Source organism: Podarcis melisellensis (genome assembly GCF_964234715.1).
Source record: "Podarcis melisellensis genome assembly, chromosome: 15".
Taxonomy (NCBI): domain Eukaryota; kingdom Metazoa; phylum Chordata; class Lepidosauria; order Squamata; family Lacertidae; genus Podarcis; species Podarcis melisellensis.
Window position 1 is genome coordinate 24,446,515 of NC_138532.1, and position 20,363 is coordinate 24,466,877.

At 46.4% G+C, this 20,363-nt stretch overlaps 2 protein-coding genes and 1 long non-coding RNA gene across 10 annotated transcripts in view; 1 reads left to right on the forward strand and 2 right to left on the reverse strand.

Moving 5' to 3' along the window:
- Positions 1–14,552, forward strand: part of B3GAT1 (beta-1,3-glucuronyltransferase 1) — a 69,368-nt gene extending 54,816 nt beyond the window's left edge. For 3 of the 6 annotated variants that reach the window (XM_081889989.1, XM_081889986.1, XM_081889984.1), the window contains 3 exons: positions 7,278–7,574; positions 9,613–9,734; positions 10,180–14,552. In XM_081889989.1, the coding sequence (XP_081746115.1) occupies positions 7,278–7,574; positions 9,613–9,699 (384 nt within the window). In that variant the 3' untranslated portion in view covers positions 9,700–9,734; positions 10,180–14,552. Of the gene's footprint in view, positions 1–7,277; positions 7,575–8,720; positions 9,451–9,612; positions 9,735–10,179 lie in introns of those variants that run through there. The other 3 variants (XM_081889988.1, XM_081889985.1, XM_081889987.1) reach the window with 3 other exon arrangements.
- Positions 8,585–9,617, reverse strand: LOC309357743. Its single transcript, XR_014163220.1, has 2 exons — positions 9,484–9,617; positions 8,585–8,780 (listed from the first exon to the last, which is right to left on the reverse strand). It is a non-coding gene; the product is annotated as an uncharacterized lncRNA (long non-coding RNA).
- Positions 10,371–20,363, reverse strand: part of LOC309357572 (beta-galactosidase-1-like protein 2) — a 73,914-nt gene continuing 63,921 nt past the window's right edge. For all 3 annotated transcript variants that reach the window (XM_081889808.1, XM_081889810.1, XM_081889809.1), the window contains exons 18-20: positions 20,174–20,288; positions 18,802–18,918; positions 10,371–17,683 (exon numbers count right to left, since the gene is read on the reverse strand). In XM_081889808.1, the coding sequence (XP_081745934.1) occupies positions 17,597–17,683; positions 18,802–18,918; positions 20,174–20,288 (319 nt within the window). In that variant the 3' untranslated portion in view covers positions 10,371–17,596. The remainder of the gene's footprint in view (positions 17,684–18,801; positions 18,919–20,173; positions 20,289–20,363) is intronic.

A 20,363-nucleotide genomic window follows, 5' to 3' on the forward strand; every position in this document is an offset into this window, starting at 1 on the left:
TCCCTAAGAGGAAGGGACGCGGGTGGCGCTGTGGGTAAAAGCCTCAGCGCCTAGGGCTTGCCGATCGAAAGGTCGGCGGTTTGAATCCCCGCGGCGGGGTGCGCTCCCGCTGCTCGGTCCCAGCGCCTGCCAACCTAGCAGTTCGAAAGCACCCTCGGGTGCAAGTAGATAAATAGGGACTGCTTTCTAGCGGGAAGGTAAACGGCGTTTCCGTGTGCAGCTCTGGCTCGCCAGAGCAGCGATGTCACGCTGGCCACGTGACCCAGAAGTGTCTTCGGACAGCGCTGGCCCCTGGCCTCTTGAGTGAGATGGGCGCACAACCCCAGAGTCTGGCAAGACTGGCCCGTACGGGCAGGGGTACCTTTACCTTTACCTTTTAAGAGGAAGGAATGTTGCATCCTGATATACTTAACCATCTCAGTCCTGTCTCAGGTCACATCTGCGTCAGTTCTCATTTACAGCACTCTGATACCATGTGAATAGGCATTACAGTGGTACCTTGGTTCTCGAACGGCTTAATTGTTGAACAAATCAGCTGCCGGATGCCACAAACCCAAAAGTACCAGTAAGTGTTCTGGTTTGTGAACGTTTTCTAGAAACCGAACATCCAACACAGCTTCCGCTTGAGTGCAGGAAGGTCCTGCAGCCAATCACAAGCCGCACCTTGGTTTTTGAATCGTTTCGGGAGTCAAACAGATTCCCAGAATGAATTAGGTTTGGCAACCAAGGTACCACTGTACTTCCCCTCAAAGAATCCTGGGAACTGCAGTTGGCTAAGAGAACTGGGAAGCATATCTCTGTGAGCGAGATTTCCTAACCACTCTCAGCACCCTTAGCAAAGGACTAGAGCAAAGTCCCAGAATTATTTGGGGGAAATGTTTATTTACACCATTTCTATACCACTTAAATATAAAATAATATATCTCTAAGCGGTGTAGAGAAAACAAAAGCAGACGAATTAAACAACAAATATTACAGAAAATGCACATTAATACAAACTTACTTATAGACACAAACCAATATCAATTCTGTCACCTTTGGACACACCCTGCTGGCTCTCACCCAGGACCCCACCCATCCACTCTGGCTCTCACTCAGGGTCCAAACAAACTCTCAGTTCCCCTATAAATATCTCACAAAGTGAAGGGTTGCTGCTGACCTCACCCTAGTCCAGGCATAGGCAAACTTGACCCTCCAGATGTTTTGGGACTACAACTCCCGTAATCCCTGACCACTGGTCCTGTTAGCTAGGAATGATGGGATTTGTAGTCCCAAAACATCTGAAGGGCCAAGTTTGCCTATGCCTGCCCTAGTCTCTCTAGGCTTGCTTTCTATGGGCAAGCCCAAGGCAGATGGAGTTCCTTCAGGCTGCTGCGGCAATGTCCCATCCAGCTGACCCCCCCTTTCTCCAGCCTCTGCCCCCCTTCTCTTCTAGCTATAATTGTGCGGCATGGATGCTACAGCTCTCTCATTCTTCTCCATTGTTTTCTCTCTGGTGAGCATTTTTATTTGGTGATTTCTTCTGCCCCCACATTCCTTTCTGCACCCACTGCCTGCCAAGAACCTTGAGTCTGCTGTCTGTGGGCTTGGGGCATCCATCAGGGCAAGTTTGCTGATGTTGCTAAATTGTCCGGGGTCATTTGAGCAATAAGAGATTGCGAAGAGCTCTAACAGGACCTCTCCAGAAGGAGGGAATAGGCATTGACATGGCAAATGCAGTGTAAAGCGATGCATATCGACATAAAAATTCTTAATTCCACATATATGTTCACGGGGTCTGAGCTGTCAATGACTGACCACGAGCGAGACCTTGTGGTCATAGCAAATAGCTTGATGAAGATGTCGCCCCAATGGCCATTAGCGAAAAATTCCATGGTAGGGATCATTAGGAAAGGAATTGAAAATAAAGCTGCCAATAGAAAAATGTCATTATACAAATCTATGGTGCGACCGCATTTGGAATACTGTGTGTAGTTCTGGTTGCCTCACTTTGAAAAGGTTATTGTAGAGTTGGAAAAGGTTCAGGAAAGGGCAATTTCAATGATATGAGGAAAGGCTTCAGCATTTGGGACTTTTGAGAAAAGGCGATTAAAACATGACATGACAGAAGTGTACTGTGGAACTTCTGGTTACGTATTTAATTCGTTCCAGAGGTCTGTTCTTTTTTAAAAAATAATTTTTATTAGTTTTCCATTTAACAATCCAATCATATCACATTAATTACTCCGAATTATACCAATACATATCATAAAAATCCAAATATTTTGCCGAATTTTAAATTTTTGTTGGGGGTACCCATGCTTCGAGTTCAGAACTCTGTTCTGAACCAGAGGTCCGTTCTTAACCTGAAACTGTTCTTAACCTGAAGCATCATTTTAGCTAATGGGGCCCCCTGCTGCTGTCACACCGCCCGAGCACAGATTTCTGTTCTCATCCTGAAGCAAAGTTCTTAACCCGAGGTATTATTTCTGGTTTAGCGGAGTCTGTAACCTGAAGCATATGTAACCTGAAGCGTATGTAACCCGAGGTACCACTGTATACAAATATGCATGACACAGAGAAAGTGGATAGAGAAAAGTTTTTCTCCGTCTCTCATAATACTAGAATTTGTGGGCATCCATTGAAGCTGAATCTTGGAAGATTCAGGACAGATAAAAGAAAGTAGTTCTTCATGCAGTGCTTAGTTACACTATGGAACTCAAATCCACAGGAGGCAGGGGTGGTCACGAACGTGCATGACTTTTAAAGAGGATTGAACAGATTCATGGAAGATGAGGATATTCGTGCCTACTAGACATGATAACTACGTTCTGCCTCCGCAGTCATAGGCAGTGGTGCTTCTGAACCACACAAGGCGAAAGTGCTTTTGTGCTCGGATCCTGCTTGAGGGTTTCCCATGAAACAGTGCTGGTTGGCCACTGGAGGCCAGGATGCTGCACTAGATAGGCCATTGGCCTGATCCATGAGGCTCTTCCCATGTTCTTGTGCTCAAAGTGAGGCTCATCCATCTTACCAGGTTTCGACTATTGCTCGCTCAGAGGTGGGCACTGTGAAATAATAGGATAAGGCAATACTTGCCCATGTGGCACCAGGAGATGCTGCACCAGGCAGCACAGCTGGTGCGGCCTCTGCCCCCTCCTCTCTTGCCAGTACCGCAGGTGTACTTCTGGAAGCCAGCTTCCCAAAGTGCCATGACAAAAGGAGGAAGAAGAATGGCAGGGTCAAGGTAAGCTTTGGTGCTGTGCTCTGGTGTGAGCCAACTGACTGGTGCGACCAGAGCACGGGAGCCAAAACGGGACATCCTGGATTGGTATCAGAAAGCTTCTGACCACCTGGGCTGTCCCACTTAAAATGGGACACTTGGAGGGCATGGACTTTCTGCAGGCAAATCATGACTTCTGTCATAGAGCTTTGACCCTTCTTCCCCTTTCACGAGCCTGTTGTTTCCCTGGTCAAATATTAGAGGGCACCAGGTGATCCATAGGCACAGGCTACAGTGTGGAACGGCAGGCCCGGTGGTAGAGTGGAGCGGAAACACAAAGGGAGCACAGCTCTGGGACTTGTACAGAGCAGGGGCTATGATGTCATCTTCAGGTGCTTCAGGCTACCTAATAATAATAATAACAATATAATAATAATTTATTATTTATACCCCGTCCATCTGGCTGTGCTTCCCCAGCCACTCTGGGTGGCTTCCAACAAAATATTAAAATACAGCAATTCATCAAACATTAAAAGCTTCCCTAAACCTACCACCACCTTCCTTGCTACAGCAAACAAATGAGCCAACAATGGAGTTTCCAACTTTGTTTGTGATGGATTAGCATAAGCGAGGAAGTCAGAGAATGAGGAAGAGAATCAATCAGAGACTGGACCTATCTTTCCTTTCCTTCATTGGCATCCCTGTGCCATGCTAGCCCTCTAAACAGCAACACATCTATGCAATATTATTTGCATTCTTAATTAAAAGCTAACAGTTGCATCCCAGTTGGCTGAAGATCTTTTGCTGGGGCTGAGTGTGTTTTACAAGGTGAACAGTCAACATCAGGCACCTGTGAGTTCAAAGATTTCTCCCAAGAACACACAGGATTGCAACCATGCTGCTCCTCATATTTTGCATTTTTTGTTCTCTAGCGTTTGTGCAAGTGCTTCCTATATTTTTGGACCCTCCTTGGGGCAGAGGCTATGGGGGCAGGCATGATAGGCTCTTGCACTTCTAGATTCACCAATTATTCATTCGAAAGACCAACCCTAGATTCCTTTGTCTCTCTTCAGTCTTTGGGGGTTTTTACTATTGTTTATCCAGCACTTTATAATTTATCTAGCACCATCTGTACCCATGATGCTCATAGCAGCATAAACAACGCACATGTCCTTTCTCCAGGGACTTTGTCATCTAATTTTAGACAGTCTTGGTGGATGGGGGTGAGGGTGGGTGTAGACAAAAGAAGTGAGGTGTGCATACAAAAAAAGTGAAAAGATCAAAGGAAAGTAAAATCAGTTTCATTTACTTAGCTTTTGTTTCAGTTGGGGAACAAGAACTAAAAATGTATGACTTTATGATGCACTGAGAGATGTGGGAACAAGATGACAAGAGTCCTGGGGTGGTAGAGCAGACGGTGCCACAGATCTTCAAACAGCAGATCAGATGTACCATCCCTGAATGCTCATTTTGCACTTAAAAAAACACAACCTTCTATGTAGACTGTAGGACAGCAAGGAGCTAGGACAGAGCAACTTGCTGCTTGCAGGGAATTGGTGTTTGTTTTTACCTAAAGGTCACAGGGACGCAGGTGGCACTAGGGACGTGGGTGGCGCTGTGGATTAAACCACAGAGCCTAGGACTTGCCGTTGAGAAGGTTGGCGGTTTGAATCACTGCAACGGGGTGAGCTCCCGTTGCTCGGTCCCTGCTCCTGTCGACCTAGCAGTTCGAAAGCACGTCAAGTGCAAGTAGATAAATAGGTACCGCTTTGGCGGGAAGGTAAACGGTGTTTCCATGCACTGCTCTGGTTCACCAGAGGTGGCTTAGACATGCTGGCCACATGACTCAGAAGCTGTATGCCGGCTCCCTCGGCCAATAAAGCAAGATGAGCGCTGCAACCCCAGAGTCAGCCATGACTGGACCTAATGGTCAGGGGTCCCTTTACCTTAAAGGTCACAGAGCAAGTGATACCCACCACCTGCCTACCTCCTGAAGATGCCACACAGTCCTTCATCTCCCACCTGGCCCCTGGCCCCAGAGTCTCCCATCTTAATTTGTGGCACGTGTGGACCAACTTGAAGCCCAATGAGCCATGGACAAGGTCTATTTTGAGGAGGACTCTGGATGACCATATAACTGGGGGAATAGGAATGCCTTTAAGAGGGTGCATCCCAACTGTTATATATTTTGCAGGAGGAACTCAAAAACATACCACAAATTTAGATTTACACAATTAAAATACTCTTATTGTTATTTTTTGTGGTGAGGAAATGCACTGAAACATATGGGGCAAATGAATGATTAGTGGAAAGACTATGAACATCCTGCAAGCAAATCAGGATAAATGCTCGTTGTCATCTAACCACCCTGCAAACAAAATGAAATAAAGACTGGCTATTGTCTGATTTCCGTGTTAGCTTTGTATAAGCAAACCAGGATGAAATATTGTACAAGCAGGTTGTCTAAGGAAGGCCTCAGAAAGCCGGAAATTTTTTTGGAGAGCAGACTTGGAAGAGCGCAGGTTTGCAGCAAACAGCTGATGAGAGTCACCGTTAAGCAACATTTTGGGGGCAGCAGGTTGGTGAAAGCTGTTGAAGGGGAATGACAGAAAGTGGGCACTGAATGTAGACACACCCAGGAGGGGAAATATAATTCAGTACACAGTGGATGCAGTTTAGAAGCTGCACATGTAATACGGAACTCCCCTTATTTTATTTTATTTTTTGCAGGATGTTTCTCAGGCTTTGCTTATGTTTTTGCTGTTGCTGCCAACAGATGCTTGTGTATGAGGAAAGACATTTTGCAGACCCTCTGCAAAAGCAAGTGGCTGCGTTTTGTGGCATCTCCGTCTCCCTTTCCTGCATGGGGCGGCGGGCGGCTGGGGGAGACAGACTGGAAGCCAGCAGGGCTTGCTGCAGAGCAAACCTTTTATTGGTGTCTCTCTCTTCTGCTGGCCCCGTGGGTGGCTTGAGCTCTTAGCAAGTGTATAATGCAAGAGGCTAAGTGCCTTGGACTCCTCCGGGCTCTCTTGCTGTAATTAGCAGTGACGAGAGACTTGATGAAAGATCGGGGAGACGGAGCCTCGTGGAGCACCAAGCAAGTTAAGTGAGCAGCCGCAGCTTCGGCGGAGAGACAGCTCCCACCTGTGGCCCTCTGGTGCGGAAGAAGGAAGAGCGAGCCATTTTTAGAAGCTGTGGAGAATTCTGCAGAAGCTCTTTGAGGAATCTGAAGTGCTACAACTTCATGCAATGCCCTGCCCTCCCCCACTGGGAACAGTTTTCATGTCACTTAGGGACATAGGAAGTTGCCTTATGTTGAGTCTGACCCCTGGTCCATTGAGCTCAGTATCCTCTGCACTGATTGGCAGTGGTTTCCTGGGATTTCAGGCAGGCAGAATCTCTCAACCTCACCAGGAGATGCCAGGGAGTGAACCCGGGACCTTCTGCATGCAAAGCAGATGGTCTGTCGTTGAGTTACTGCCCTACCCATCATAGGAAGCTTCATTCTACTGAACCAGATCATTGCTCATTCTAACTCAGTTCTGTCTACACTGAATGGCAGTAGCTGCTCAGGGATTCAAACAGGATTTTTTCCTGGTCCTATTCAGAGATGCTGGGGATTAAACCTTTGTTTTCCCGCTTCAAAACTTGGGGCAACTTGATAAGGCGTGTCCATAAAGAGAATCAGCAGATGTGACACATTTCGATTATTGTGTGGTACATTCGTAGTTGGCCTGTGCCACTTCTGGCTCTGTGTGTCTGAATGGTACACCTTGCTTTTTAAACAACAACAACAATCCTCCCCTCTATTCAGACAACTAGCCCATCAGGAAAAAGTTTTCTCCCTTGTGTGCTAGCTTTTCAAATGCAGGGATTTTGGTGATTAAGGAAGATGTAAACACCCACCGACATTTCATCTGTTTTATGACCTGTTCTGCACCAGCAGAAAAATGCAGTGGGAATGAGGTGGTAAAGACCTGAGATGATAGAGCCAACTGTACAACTTCATACAGAAGACTGAATAGACCCTTTCTTTCATTGCCTACTCTTTCTCTCTTTCTTTCCTCATTTCCAGATGCGGACTACCAGGAAAGTGTCAGTCTGGCCGGTGGCCTTTGTGGGCGGCTTGCGCTATGAGTCGCCCAAAGTGAATGCTGCCGGAAAGGTCTACGGGTGGAAGACAGTATTTGACCCTCACCGGCCTTTCGCCATTGACATGGCAGGCTTTGCTGTGAACCTCAGGCTCATCCTCCAGCGACCTCAGGCTTACTTCAAACTGCGAGGAGTGAAGGGCGGATACCAAGAGAGTAGCTTGCTCCGGGAGCTGGTGACTCTGAACGACCTCGAGCCAAAAGCTGCCAATTGCACTAAGGTACCATCTTCCTTCCAGATGTTCTACGTCCAGAACTGTTGGGGCTTCTTTACCCAAGGTCTCCTCTGGAGGAAGCAAACTACCCCAGCCTTGTGTTTCTATTTTGGCGGACTTCCACAGGTGGCTCTTCACCTCTGGTTTGGGGGACCGCTGATTTGCTTTCATGTGGTCCCAAAGGCCAAAAACAAACAAAACAAATTATCTTTTTGCAGTTTGCAGCACAGCCTGAGCCTGGGCCTAAGCCATAAGACAAGGGCAAAAACCCATGTTTATGAACCACAGTGTATGTGACTGAAAGGAGGGAGGCCTGCCTTCTGTTCCACAGGCCAGTTGAGAACACCTCTCTTGCAGAGCACCTTCCATTTTAATTGAGATGGGGGGGCCTGTATCAAAAGTTGGGAAAGGGGGAAGCCAGCAGAAATCCTTTCATCTTCCATAAGCAGCCCTGACTCCCGTTTCCAGACAGCCAGGCCATCTTTCTTGCCAGGCAGTAAAAGGAGCCTACAGCTTTGAGCATAAAACGGGATCGATTGAACATGCAGTTCATTGTCATGGCAACAGGACGAGGTGTGGAGCGTCAAGAGGAAGAGCTGAAGGGGAACGGGAGGGTTTCTCTCCAAAGGGCCACGCTGGTGGCAACAGACAGAAAGAGCAGGGGGAGAAGGAACCTGTAAACAAAGGAGTCACTGGGCACAGACCTTTGCTTAGGGAGGGAGTTTGCCGAGTTTGAGAATGGAGCCCAGGGAGGTTACGCTCCTGCTTGGCAGAAAGCAACATTTGGTACCTGGCATCCGCTGCTCATACACCTGCAGCCAGCATGATGTACAAGAGGGGGCGACAAATCCTTTTCAGCCTGTGGAAGAGTTTAGAGAGCCAAGCAAAGGGACCTGGAGGGCCGCATTCTGCCCCCAGGCCAGAGGTTCCCACTCCTGCTATATGAGAGAGAGAAATAATACAGAAACACATTCCTCCCTGTGTGTGCAACATTCCAATTCATTTCCGCAAGAGACTATGAGAGGAGTCCATTTTATTTTTAACCATAGACACACAGCCAATCAAACTCTTGTTTCTGGAGCAGATCTTGTTGATAAGTCTGCCACTTTAGGGAAACTTGCACCAATTTTCTCAACCATTACTTGGACACAGGTAACTGGGCTGGTCTGCACTGCAGAACACGGACAATCTTAGCAGCTCAGAAGCAGCAATCTGGTGGAGAGATGACTGTGAGTCTCAATCTGGTAACTTGAAAACATTAATGGGTTCAACAGATCTTGCACTTGGAGTGATGGCATCTAATGCTAGAGACCTGCAGGTCTGAGCACAATTAAAACTCCACTAGAGATGGATCAAGTCAACCTGATCTGTCAAATTGCACAAGTGATTCAGGTACAGGAGAGATAGGCAGCTGGTGGCTCAGTCACTCAGTTCAGCCCTCAGAAACTCCCCCCCCCCTTTTGCTCCACAACTGGAACTGAGAAAACAAGGGGAGAGCAATTTACCAAGCATCTGTCAGGCCCCAAATCATGGCTAGCAGTACATCTGGCTCATTGGGTCACCAGTTGCACAGATCTTGCCTAGCCTTTGGGCAAGCTTACATGGGAATGGGTTTAAGGAGGGTATTTTCTCATACCTCCACTGAAAATGTAGCTGGTGTCTCTACAGCAAATCATACGTCACAGGAAAATGTAAGGGCTGGCAAAAAGATGGATAAGCCCAAGGATTGTGACTGTTGATAAGACAAGTGCACAGGTCAGTCAGCAAGTGTGCCGAAGGATGGGGTTAATGCCCTGAAACACGATGCCATAAAATGGGTCATTTCTGCCCATGCTCCATTTCCCTGTCTTATTGGCTCACAAGAAACAGAAGAGGAAGGAGGGGGGGAAACAACCCCATAAGGCTTTTCACCAACCTACTCCAAGGTTTTGAGACTTGTGGAATTTGAGACTTAGCCTCTGGGGGATTTGGTTAGCTGTGCTGCTGGTTTGATAATGTTCAGGTGATAGAGATCTAACTTCTTTCCTCCCTTCTTCTCATGCAGATCCTTGTCTGGCACACAAGGACGGAGAAACCCGTGCTGGTGAACGAGGGGAAAAAAGGCTTCACAGATCCAAACGTGGAAATCTGACATTGTGTTGCAAAAAGAGAGAAAACAAATAGCAGGTATCATTTTTTAGAATTCCTACATTCACAAACCATTAGCTGTGGGTCTCAGTTTCACCATCTCCTTTGTAATGTTTAGCACAACTTAGTTTTAAAAAGGCGTGTTTTTCACCCTGCAAGCTGCTTTGAGACACATGGGGGAAAGCAGGGTACACATTTTTTAAAAACATAAATATATATCTGGTGTCATTTGGCCACAGTGATGTGTTTTCCCATTTGCTGGTTGGTGAGGGCGGGGAAGCAAATGCATAGCATTGTGGCATTATGGTGGTACGAATTGTTAGAATATGGCAAAAAGCTCCCATTTTCATTTAGAAAAATGTCATTCTAGCCAAAGACTTGATAAAATAATACTTAAATATAAGGTTTGGCCAGAAGCAAAAGAACAGCATCTTGCCCTTGAGAGGCAAATCTGTGACATTCAAGCTGATGTTTTAATCTGCAGCCTCTTCCCTCTCGCGAAGTCCTTGAGCCAGCCAGCCAGCCTCCAAGAACAGCCTGGATATGTCGAATAGACTGGCTATTCAGCTCAGTTACTCTCAAACTGACCGAAACTGCTCAGACTTACCTGAACTTCCTTGTAGACTCTTGAATGCAGAAGGAAAACAACACAACTGACCCTCTGGAGACAAACCAGTTTTGTTTTTTGTTTTAAAGAAAAAGCACAGAAGTCATGGAGTTGGCATCACTTTTGGTCCAAAGTGCAGAGCCTCGCAGGTTGTGCGGATGGAAGGCAAGGACGATGAAGGCAAAAGAATGCCTGCCCAGGAAGCTCGCTTCAGGAGTCAAGGAACAGACCAATGGGTGGACTTCCAACGGATATTGATAAGGGCAATGGTTGCCATTTTCACCCTTGATGGATTCCTCTCTCCCGTCCCCATCCTAGCAGGCATGAACTACATACTTGGGCACAACCAGGGAAAACAGATCTCTACTTTGAGAGGAACACTGCCTTTGGCAGTGGCACCTTTGCTCTTAAATTATATTTATTATTCTGTAAAAGATGGCAGCGTTTGGCCATGATGTGGGGAAAAGGGAAGTAGAAAAAAAGAATGCTAATTTTAAACTAGCAAATAACCATCTGGGCCCCTTTCCTGCAATTCGTACCTCTCTCCCCTGCTCCAAGAGGACTGAAGAGGTTGTGTCCTCGCCCCCCGCCCCCGGTCCTGGCTAATGCTACACAACCTAGATCAGTGCTTCCCAATTAGCTAATTACTGAGGACCCCTTATTTTTCAAAAGCCAAGCCATGGACCCCCCTACTTTTGAAAATTTTGATAACTCTGTGGTAGTTACTTCTCCAAAGCAATTTCTTGAACAAAATGTGCAGAGGATTTTAGGTATACTAAGAAACACGCTAGAGCTAAGAGATATCCGTTTTTCAACGTTGTAATATATCAGCAGCTAAGCATTGCAATATTCTGATATATCATGATATCTGAAATTGGAGATCAGGCATGGGGATGAGGGAAGGAGCAGTCACAGAGATCGGATGGGGGGGGGAGGAGAGGAAGCGGAGTCACCTCTACCACACGGCTTGGGGGGAGGGATTGAGGATGGGGGAGGCACCAGCAGTGGCACCAGCGAAGATGCACATCCACTGTGGCTGCTGCTGTTTTCCTCCTGAGAAAAGCTGCTCCACCTAACTGCCAGGGGAAGGTGGTGCCACGGTGCCTTGAAGGGAGGACGACCAGCTGTCCGGTAAACATATGGGGAAAGAAGCACCTCGCAATCCACTGCCCCGTTTTCCCTCAGTGTGAGGGAAGGCACCTCAGATCAGCAGTGTTATCAGCTGAGATCATTGTGCGATATTGGCAATGCTTTGAAGTTGGTTGCCCTGCTCTCCCTAACGCGAGGAGTGATATATTCCTGCATATTTCCGGGCAAAAATTGTTACCGCGGTGTTATTTCAAAATGGATTTTGGCCAATATATTGAAAAATCCCACGGCTCTAAAACAGACCATAAAATTTGTGGTATTGCCATGCAAAAACAACATAAATTTAGTTGAGGGGGGCAAGGGATGAGGCCGCGGCCACGGACCCCCTGGGTGCGTTCCATGGACCCCTGAGCCCCTAACTGGAAACCACTGACCTAGATCAAGGCATCTCTGACAGACTTCCTTTGTGGATCATTTGCCTGACCCTTCTAAGCTGGGTCTATCTCACTGCACACATCACTCAAGGCATCAGGTTTTCCCCATATTTGTGTCAACCTCAAGCGGGTTAGGATAAGGCTTGTGAGCTGATCACCACCACCACGTCCCCAGCAACAAACCATACAGTAGAAGATATTTCCCAGCAATGGGCTGAAAATAGTTTTGATCCTGCTTGTAACTTTCTAGGGTGTAGAGAGAAAAATGGAGAAGGTTTCTTCATATCACTAGTTTCTTGCCAAGGGTCTTCAGAACATATGGCACTGATTTTGGGTACATCCTCCAGTCTGTTTTCCAACTTTGTGAAGTTGAAGCTACTCCATTTGGAGAAATGAGTCACTGTCCTACCAACATGTCTGCCCACAGGCAGCCGAAGGGGGGAGGGCTCTGCCTGACAATGACTCTGGCTCCACTTATTGCTGGCCTCCCTGCTGTTCTCCCTGTCTCAATGGGCATCCGTCAATGCTGCCCAAAGCCCTGTGTGATGCTTTGAAAACCACTGAACTGGCTGACCTTGTGAACAGGGGTGGCAGATTGGGGAGGCTATTTCAGCTCACCCCTCATTTGATTAGACAAAAGGAAACCTGTATTTATGTTCTGGGCATTGCACAATGATCACATAATCCTTTGGACCAACTTGCCGCTGGATTTCTGGCCTATATATGTTGGTCATCAAGTCAAAAGGCAAATGAGGGCCAGGAAGACACAGGCCAATGGCAAATATTTAGTTTGTTAATCCTGACAACTTCAATGCAAATATGGATGTTTTGTGGTGGAGGATTGGTGCAAACACCTTTCAAGGCAAGCCAACTTAGGTCTGTACCACTTCAGATTTAGAGGTGTGGGACCCTAAACAAAACAATACAAAACAAAAACCTCCCTGCATTTGGCAAGCTGGCCCATTGGGGAGTCGGCTACACTGAATTTTTATCTCATGTGTTTAATGTCCCACATGCAGTGAAAGTATTATGTAGAGGACTGCTCAACCATACCAACATACCTCTATTCTGAAGTGCTACAGTACAGAGTTCCATAGATCAAAGCATTTTTAAATGCTCTGGAAATAGGCAAGAACAAACATCAGACTGTGGTGCCCTGTGGCACTAATGTGGCCCACTCCATTTCATAACGTACTTGTTACCGTTGTTCAAAAATGGGCATTTTTGCAGCACAGTCTTGCTTTTGCTTAAGCAGGATACATTTCTGTGTGGCCCTTATATGAAGGAAAGTTGGCCAAATCTCAGTGGAGATAGGTGTTCCTTTGCCTGTCTCATACAATGAGAGTTAGAAGTACGACACTTTATTTTTAAGACAGATCAGCTGGTTGGTCTACCGAAAAACAATTACCTTTCTTAATTTGTTTCTAACTTTCATGCCGCAAAGGCCAGCAGAATCCTCAAACAATTAATGTGAGAAATGAGTGGCAGGGTTTTTTTGTTCCTTGGGTCTCTTTATTCTGCCTGTTGGAGCCAGTGTCACAAAGTCAGAGTGAATCAAGAATCATGGAAATGTACAGGGGTGTTCTGATCTGCACTGGGATGGTGGGCTGATTTGGGGAGCAAATAAAATGCAAGTTTTTGGTTATGTGCAACTATTGCTTTTCGAGAGAAACAAGTCATAAAAAGTGGGGGGAACACAACACGTTTATCCTCTGACTATGCCTCTCTTTGAATCTGCTCAGATGAAGCCAGTTCAACATTGCTCCTGCATTGGCCAAAGATCAGCAGCGAGTGCTGGACTCCAAACACAGCAGAGCCCATGGCCCTGGACTATAGACCATGTCAAATTGAAAATGAGGTAGGGCTCAGCCACCAAACACACACAAAACCCCTGCACAAAGAAAACTGGCTTCTTCCTGAACATCTGATTTTCTACGTGGAGTGTATTTGGGGAATATCTGCATGGCTGTTATGTGGGAACGACACCAGATTTCTGCACCTGCTTTCTAAAGTGGCACAGTCCAGGAACAACTTGACCAAATGGTCTACAGGCAGTTCGTATTGGTGCTAAGAGTTCCACTTCCTGAATTACAGAGGCAGATTCCCATGACTAGGTGCAGCCCTACTTATGGATGGTCAAATAGCCATCCATACTATGGGGAGGGGAAGAGTTGGGTGATGAGAGTAGGAGGGGCTGTATGGAAAGTTATCTGTGGCTGAAATGCAGTGCCCTGTGGATACAGACTGTGTTAATCCCCTGAAAATGTAAAAGACCAAAGAAAGATCCACCCATTCTGCCTGCCCCCTTCAAATTTTCTTCATAAATACATTCATGTAAAAGGTGCCCTCACTGTCTCTTCACATTCCTTAAAAAATATATATATCAAAATGATATTTTGTGATGGTATTTGATCTATTTCAAAAGCACAATGGTATCTGCTAGCTACAGGAAAATAACCCTGTACAGGAAAATGCACTTTTTAAAACCCTTAACCCTAATTAGCTAAGATGCATAGACAGTGTGGAATCAAACCGCTCTTTGGACTAATGACAGATCTCTATACAGTTCCTGATATTTAAAATAATAATAAATGAAAAGGCAAGTTTAGGGTTTTTTTTCCATTTATGGCACTATTTATCAAAACAATCAACTGGGGGGAAAACAACAAACAAGCCTTTAAACCAAGAAGGCTCCTTTGTTTCCAACTATGAAAAACTCTGCCTTTTTATTTTTTTTATTTTACTAAAATCCAAAACTCAACAGTTGCGAAATCTGAACGTCCAGCAGAACTGCTCATGTAGGCTTCCCCTCTGTGATGAGGAGCCCCTAGCCTTCATAAAATTAAAACACAGCCCAGATCTAGCTTACAAAAGGAGGGTGGGGAGGAATCGAGAGGCATTTTGCTTAATTTTTTTTTAAAAAAACAACCCAGCAGATTTTAGATTTTACAACACAGGAGTTGTTTCCAATGGCTGTCCTCTCCTATTTGCATGTGTCTGTTTTATTTACGGCAAAACAATAACCCTGCCAGGCTGCCGCAAATCATGGAGAAAATAAATAAAGGAATCAACAGGATGCATCCCAAGGAACTCCCATCCTTTTTGCTTGTTTCTTGCAAAGTTGCTCTTTGTTGACAGTGGGGACTTGGGCCTTGGACACAGATGCAAACAGGGGCACGTTGGCTCTGAGAGCTGGGATGGTGAGCAGCAAGAGGTACAGATGGAGGATGCTGGGTTTGGTTTTGTTCTTCTTTTTTCTTTTCTTCTTTTTTTACAGCTGCACTGTCTGTTCAAATTTTAATCCAACTGTATTTAATTTCTTAAATAAAATTAAATATGGTTTTTAACAGCCAGAAGCCCCTTGAAATCTCTCACGCCTGCGGTCGCTGGGGAGGCAATGCTTAGGAAGGGAAGTGGAGCCAGGGGGCTGTGCTTAAATGGCTTCTTGAAATGGCCTGACCCAACCAGCAGCTGGGAGACCGGGTGCCAAATCCCATTTTTTCTTAAGCAGCATTTGGGAAGTTGGGTGCCAAATTCCCTCCTTTTTTTTCCAATTTGGAGCAGGGGAGAGGCAGCTTGGGAAATGCAGTCTGTTGCAAGCTACCAGCAAGAGATGTCATCCGAGCAGAAGGGAATACTCCCCAAACGGTCACTAATACGGGTTCCTGGTTGCGGCTGCTGCAGTGTTTGATTAAGAACCATGAAAGATGAAACTGAGAAGCTTTTGGGCGGTTTTGGAAAAGGGTGGGGAGAGAAGCAGGCCTCTAAAAAAAGAGTGTGGATGGAGCATTACACCTTTTCAGAGTCTTCCCTTTTTTAAGGCCAGTGTTCCAGCTACAAAATGCAAAAATGTCTGGTGTCCCAGCTGCAAATGCAGTCCACCTCTCCCTTGCATTGCCTTCTCAAGCTAAACATTTGGAAACAAAGGGGGGCACTGTGCTGCAAAGATGAAGCATCCGCTCTTTCTAGTTGACTCTCCAGATGTCCAGTGCTGCTAGAGCCCCACACTGGTGCCAACAGGAGCCAGAGAGGTATTCTGGTTGCAAAGAAACACAGGCTCTCACTCCCATGATGCAGGAGACAACCCTGAGGACTATGCAGAAAGCAGCCACTTACAGCTTCTGCACTTAAACAGGGATGGGGAAGCTGCGGCCTTCTGCACGTTGCTGAGCTCCCAACTGGCCCCTGTGGCAAGGGATGATGGGAACTGTAGCCCAGCCATGTCTGGTGGACCACAGATTCTCCCCAACCATCCAAGGTAGTATAATTCCAGGATGTGTCTAGGATGGTGGTGGTTGATATTTCAGAAGGCTTCCCTGCATGGCAAATGTCTGTGATATAGTAAAGAGAGAATGGTTAAGGTAGCTACTGCCAGCTGCCCAAGTTTACCACATGCAGGGAGATTGTTCAAAAAAATATGGCACGCACACACAGACCCCTGAATTCTGAAGTGGTACGGTCTCCACCACCACCATTTGGTGAAGTGTGTAGATGGGCTCTTAAAGTTCCCCTAAGTAGAGAGCAACAGTTGATACAAATCCCACCCGCAGAATGCTAAAACTACAGGATCGCTGCACTAGTTCCCAAGACTGTATGTGCGGACTTTGATTTTACTGAGTGCATCTCTTTGCTACAACGACCCCCTCCTCTTTTCCTCAGTCTCCTTTTGGGGCTCTGCAAGATCTGCCAATTGCGTTACATTCACCATTGTGAGGGGGGTGCCCCATGGCAATGACTCGGTGTTGTGTTTCTAGGGGACGCCAGCAACTGGGGGTGTGGAGAAAATCCCCCCACACCCATGCTTGTCAGTGTCTGCAGGAATTTGTCGCAGGGCTGTGGAGGTTCTCAGTGCAATGGCAGGGATCCACCTAGGCAGGGGTCCCTGGAGTTACAGCAATAGTGTTAGGTGCTCCATGCCCCCAGCGGCAAGAGTTCTTGGCACCCTCTTGTTCGAACTGCAACTGAAAGCATGCAAGTTCACAGCATGCTGTGAAAGTGGAACCTTCACCCACTTCAATATGGCTTTCACGGGACTCCCCAGCCATGGCTGGCATTTAAAGGACCAAACTGAAAGCAACTAGTTGGGTGCCTTTTGGGTTAACAATAAAAGATGCCTTGGCTTGAACTCTTAGATTAATGCAAAAATTGTGAAAAGTGCCATCCTGCCCAGCCAAACGACCACACTGGGAGACTAAAAATGGAATAGTAATAAAAAGATTCCCTTTTCTTCACAGTAAGGAGGTCTTCAATTGTCTGAAAATCCCAGCAGACGAGCGGAGAGGTCGGCTACTTGCAGGTGTCAAAGAGAACAAAAAGATGTCCAACTCAAGCCAAATTGCTTGTGGATCAGCTTCTTGAATCCAGTGGATCCCTGACAGGCCTTGCACACTGATCCCGCAGAGAGATTCTCCGCATTTTTTGTTCCAGCCAGGGCAAGAGAACCAGCAGCAGAGCTGAACTCCTCTAGGGAAGGACTCCTAGATACGTTGGATTTCCTCCCTGCTTCCAGTGTTTGAAGTCAGCCTCTTAAATTCATCGACAGTGTGAGCATTCAGCAACCAGACTCCACCCACGCCCTGGAAATTCATCGATGGAGACGGGGGGCAAGCCTTTCACAAGGATTTGGAGGAAGAAGTGGAGCCTTCCCTGCATCCAAGCCCTCCCTGCCTCCCTCCCACAAATCCATTTCAGACGCATGCCCTCAAATGAACCAGCTGGGGTGGGGGGGGGGTGAAGCAGTCAGGGATAAGCCCCCCACCCCCTGTCCTGGTTCAGCCCACATACTGGCTCCGTCCGAGGAAAGGCAAGTCCGTGGACTGGATGATTCGCCCTGCAGCACGCTCTTCAAAAATAATGATCTGAGAAGGAAATGGAAAGGAACAGTTTGACACAAGTAACAGAATACTCTTGACTCTGCATTCATACAAAGTAGTAGTTGTTGTCATTGGCATCTGACAAATGAAAGGTGTATCTGCTGGGATCAGTAAGAGCTAGAATACTTCCATGTGGTTCATGTACTTCTAAACTTTCACAAGCACATTCCCCACATTTTCCTCAGGGACAGTGAAGTCATGGTGAAGGGTGGACAGGCCAGTGTTCTCCTCCTCCCATCATTCCTTGCAAACTCTATGCATGCTCTGAAAGCAATAAACCTGGAGGGAATTGGCTTCTCTACGGCATTGATCACACATAAGGAAAAAGTACTTCTGCAGATCTAATTCAGGTGCCTAGGCTCTGAAACCTGGGTTCAAAACTTCACTCCACCATTAAACTCACTGAGGGACCTTAGTCATAGTCTTGCAGCTTAACTTCCCTCAAAGGGTTGATGTGAGGACAAATAAGGGAGGAGGGAGAACCATGTGTTCCACCTTGAGCTCCTTGGAGGGAGTGTGGGATATAAATGCAGTAAAAGAAACCAGCTTTCTTTTGTGTTGTTCGCACACATCCTTTTGTTATAGGGCACATTTCTCAGATTTACACCCAGAAGCATAAAACATAAACAACCACATGAACTAAGAGAGTTCATAATTCTTCCCTAATTAAGAGTCCACTCCTAGCCTTCCATGCTCCTCTGCTGCTTCAGCAACAAAGGATCAACCTTTTGCGCAAATGCTAATCACATGCCATAGATATATTTTTAAAAATGTGAGCTTAACTTGGAGCTGTTTTTTATCATGCACACGTCCCCTTTTTTATTTTATCTGCACTTTGATCACTATGACTATATCCATGAGTTTTAAAGTCCTGCTTTCGTTGCTGTTTTTAATGAATATATTCTATACTAGAGATACTTTTCGATTAAGCGGTATACAAAATATTGCTAAACAAATACATGATATCTGACCATCAGCCATTTTGGTAGGGCTCATATGAGCTGCAGTCCAATATCATCTGGAGGGCGAGGCGTTTGACCTACCCCTGGTATCTGCCAAGGTAGGTTATTACAGGCTTTGTGGGCACCAGTCGGGCAACTCACCTCATTGTGCCCTTGCTGGAGCCATGTGGCTGGGAGGTAGAGTGTCCCTTGAGGACCAATTTTCCAGTAGCGACCGAGGTTCTGCCCATTGACAAAGACGACACCCTTGCTCCAACCCTAGGAAACAGAGATGGGTCAGGAGTGCATAACAGAATATGTGGACATTCTAGAATGCAGCTAACATTTCTACAGATGGCCTAGGCAAATATGGGGAAATGGCAGAAAACTTTCACCACCTCCTTCTCCAAACTTGATGCTGCCATAAAAGAGCCAATGCGGTGCAGTGGTTAGGGAATCAAACTAGCACCCGGGAGACCAGGGTTCATATCCCCACTAAGCCACAAAGCTCGCTAGGGGCCAGTCATTGCTTCTCAGCCTAACCTACCTCACAGGGCTGTTGTGAGTAGTAAATGAGGATGGGGAGAGTTCTGCATGACACCTTGAGCTCCATGAGAGAAAGGTGGGATATTAATGCAGTAAGTAAGTGAAAAAGGAAAAAGGAAATAGTTATAAGGGTGCCTACTCAGCTAAGCACCAAGACTACTTGGGGCATGACTGGTGCCACACTTTCCTATTCCCACTGCAAGAATAAATAAAAATGCATTTACATCTTTCAGAAAGTGTCCTAGAAAAGTGGAAGCTTTTAGAAGATTTATCATCAAATCAAACCTAGATCAATTTTCTGTTAAGTATACTGTAGAGCAAAAATATCAATTTAAGGAGTTTAGAATGTGAATACAGTGGTACCTCAGGTTACATACGCTTCAGGTTACAGACTCCGCCAACCCAGAAATAGTGCTTCAGGTTAAGAACTTTGCTTCAGGACAAGAACAGAGATTGTGCTCCAGTGGCGTGGCGGCAGCAGGAGGCCCCATTAGCTAAAGTGGTGCTTCAGGTTAAGAACAGTTTCAGGTTAAGAACAGACCTCCGGAACGAATTAAGTACTTAACCTGAGGTACTACTGTGCTAGATTCTCCCTGCACCTCACTCCCACATCCCTCAAAAAAAGGTGGTGAGAACGTCTCACAAGATGATTTCATGTGGTATGCACAACAAATTCAGTTGTCTGTTCCTCTGAATGAGGCTCACGGTGTACAATCCAACCAGCTGCAGCTAATAATGTTCTAATCAGTGCACAGCAATGGCTTGGATGTGCATCACAAAAAATGCATAGATTTCCAACAATACGATGATAGTGTGGAAGGCGAAAACATGCAGGCATAAAGGAACAGATTCTGCACATCTCTAGCTGTAGCGGATACACAATTCTTGCTGCCAAGGACCCTGTTGTCTAAAAAGAAGCCCAACGGCTCATCAACAAAGGCCCTTCTCTCCAGCATCTCTTCTTAAGGCCTCTGATCCAGCAACTCACCTCTAGCTTCAAGAAAGTGTCCTGAGGCATATGTTGCACCTGAAGGGTCCCTCGGAAGAACGCTGGGCCCATTGCACTGTCAGGGACGGCGCTCCAAGGAGTGGTCCCACGTAGGCTGCGGGGAGAAAGCAGATGACGATAAGAAAAGAAGAAGCTGCATCCCAGGATAGAGAATTTTGGGGGCCAGTTT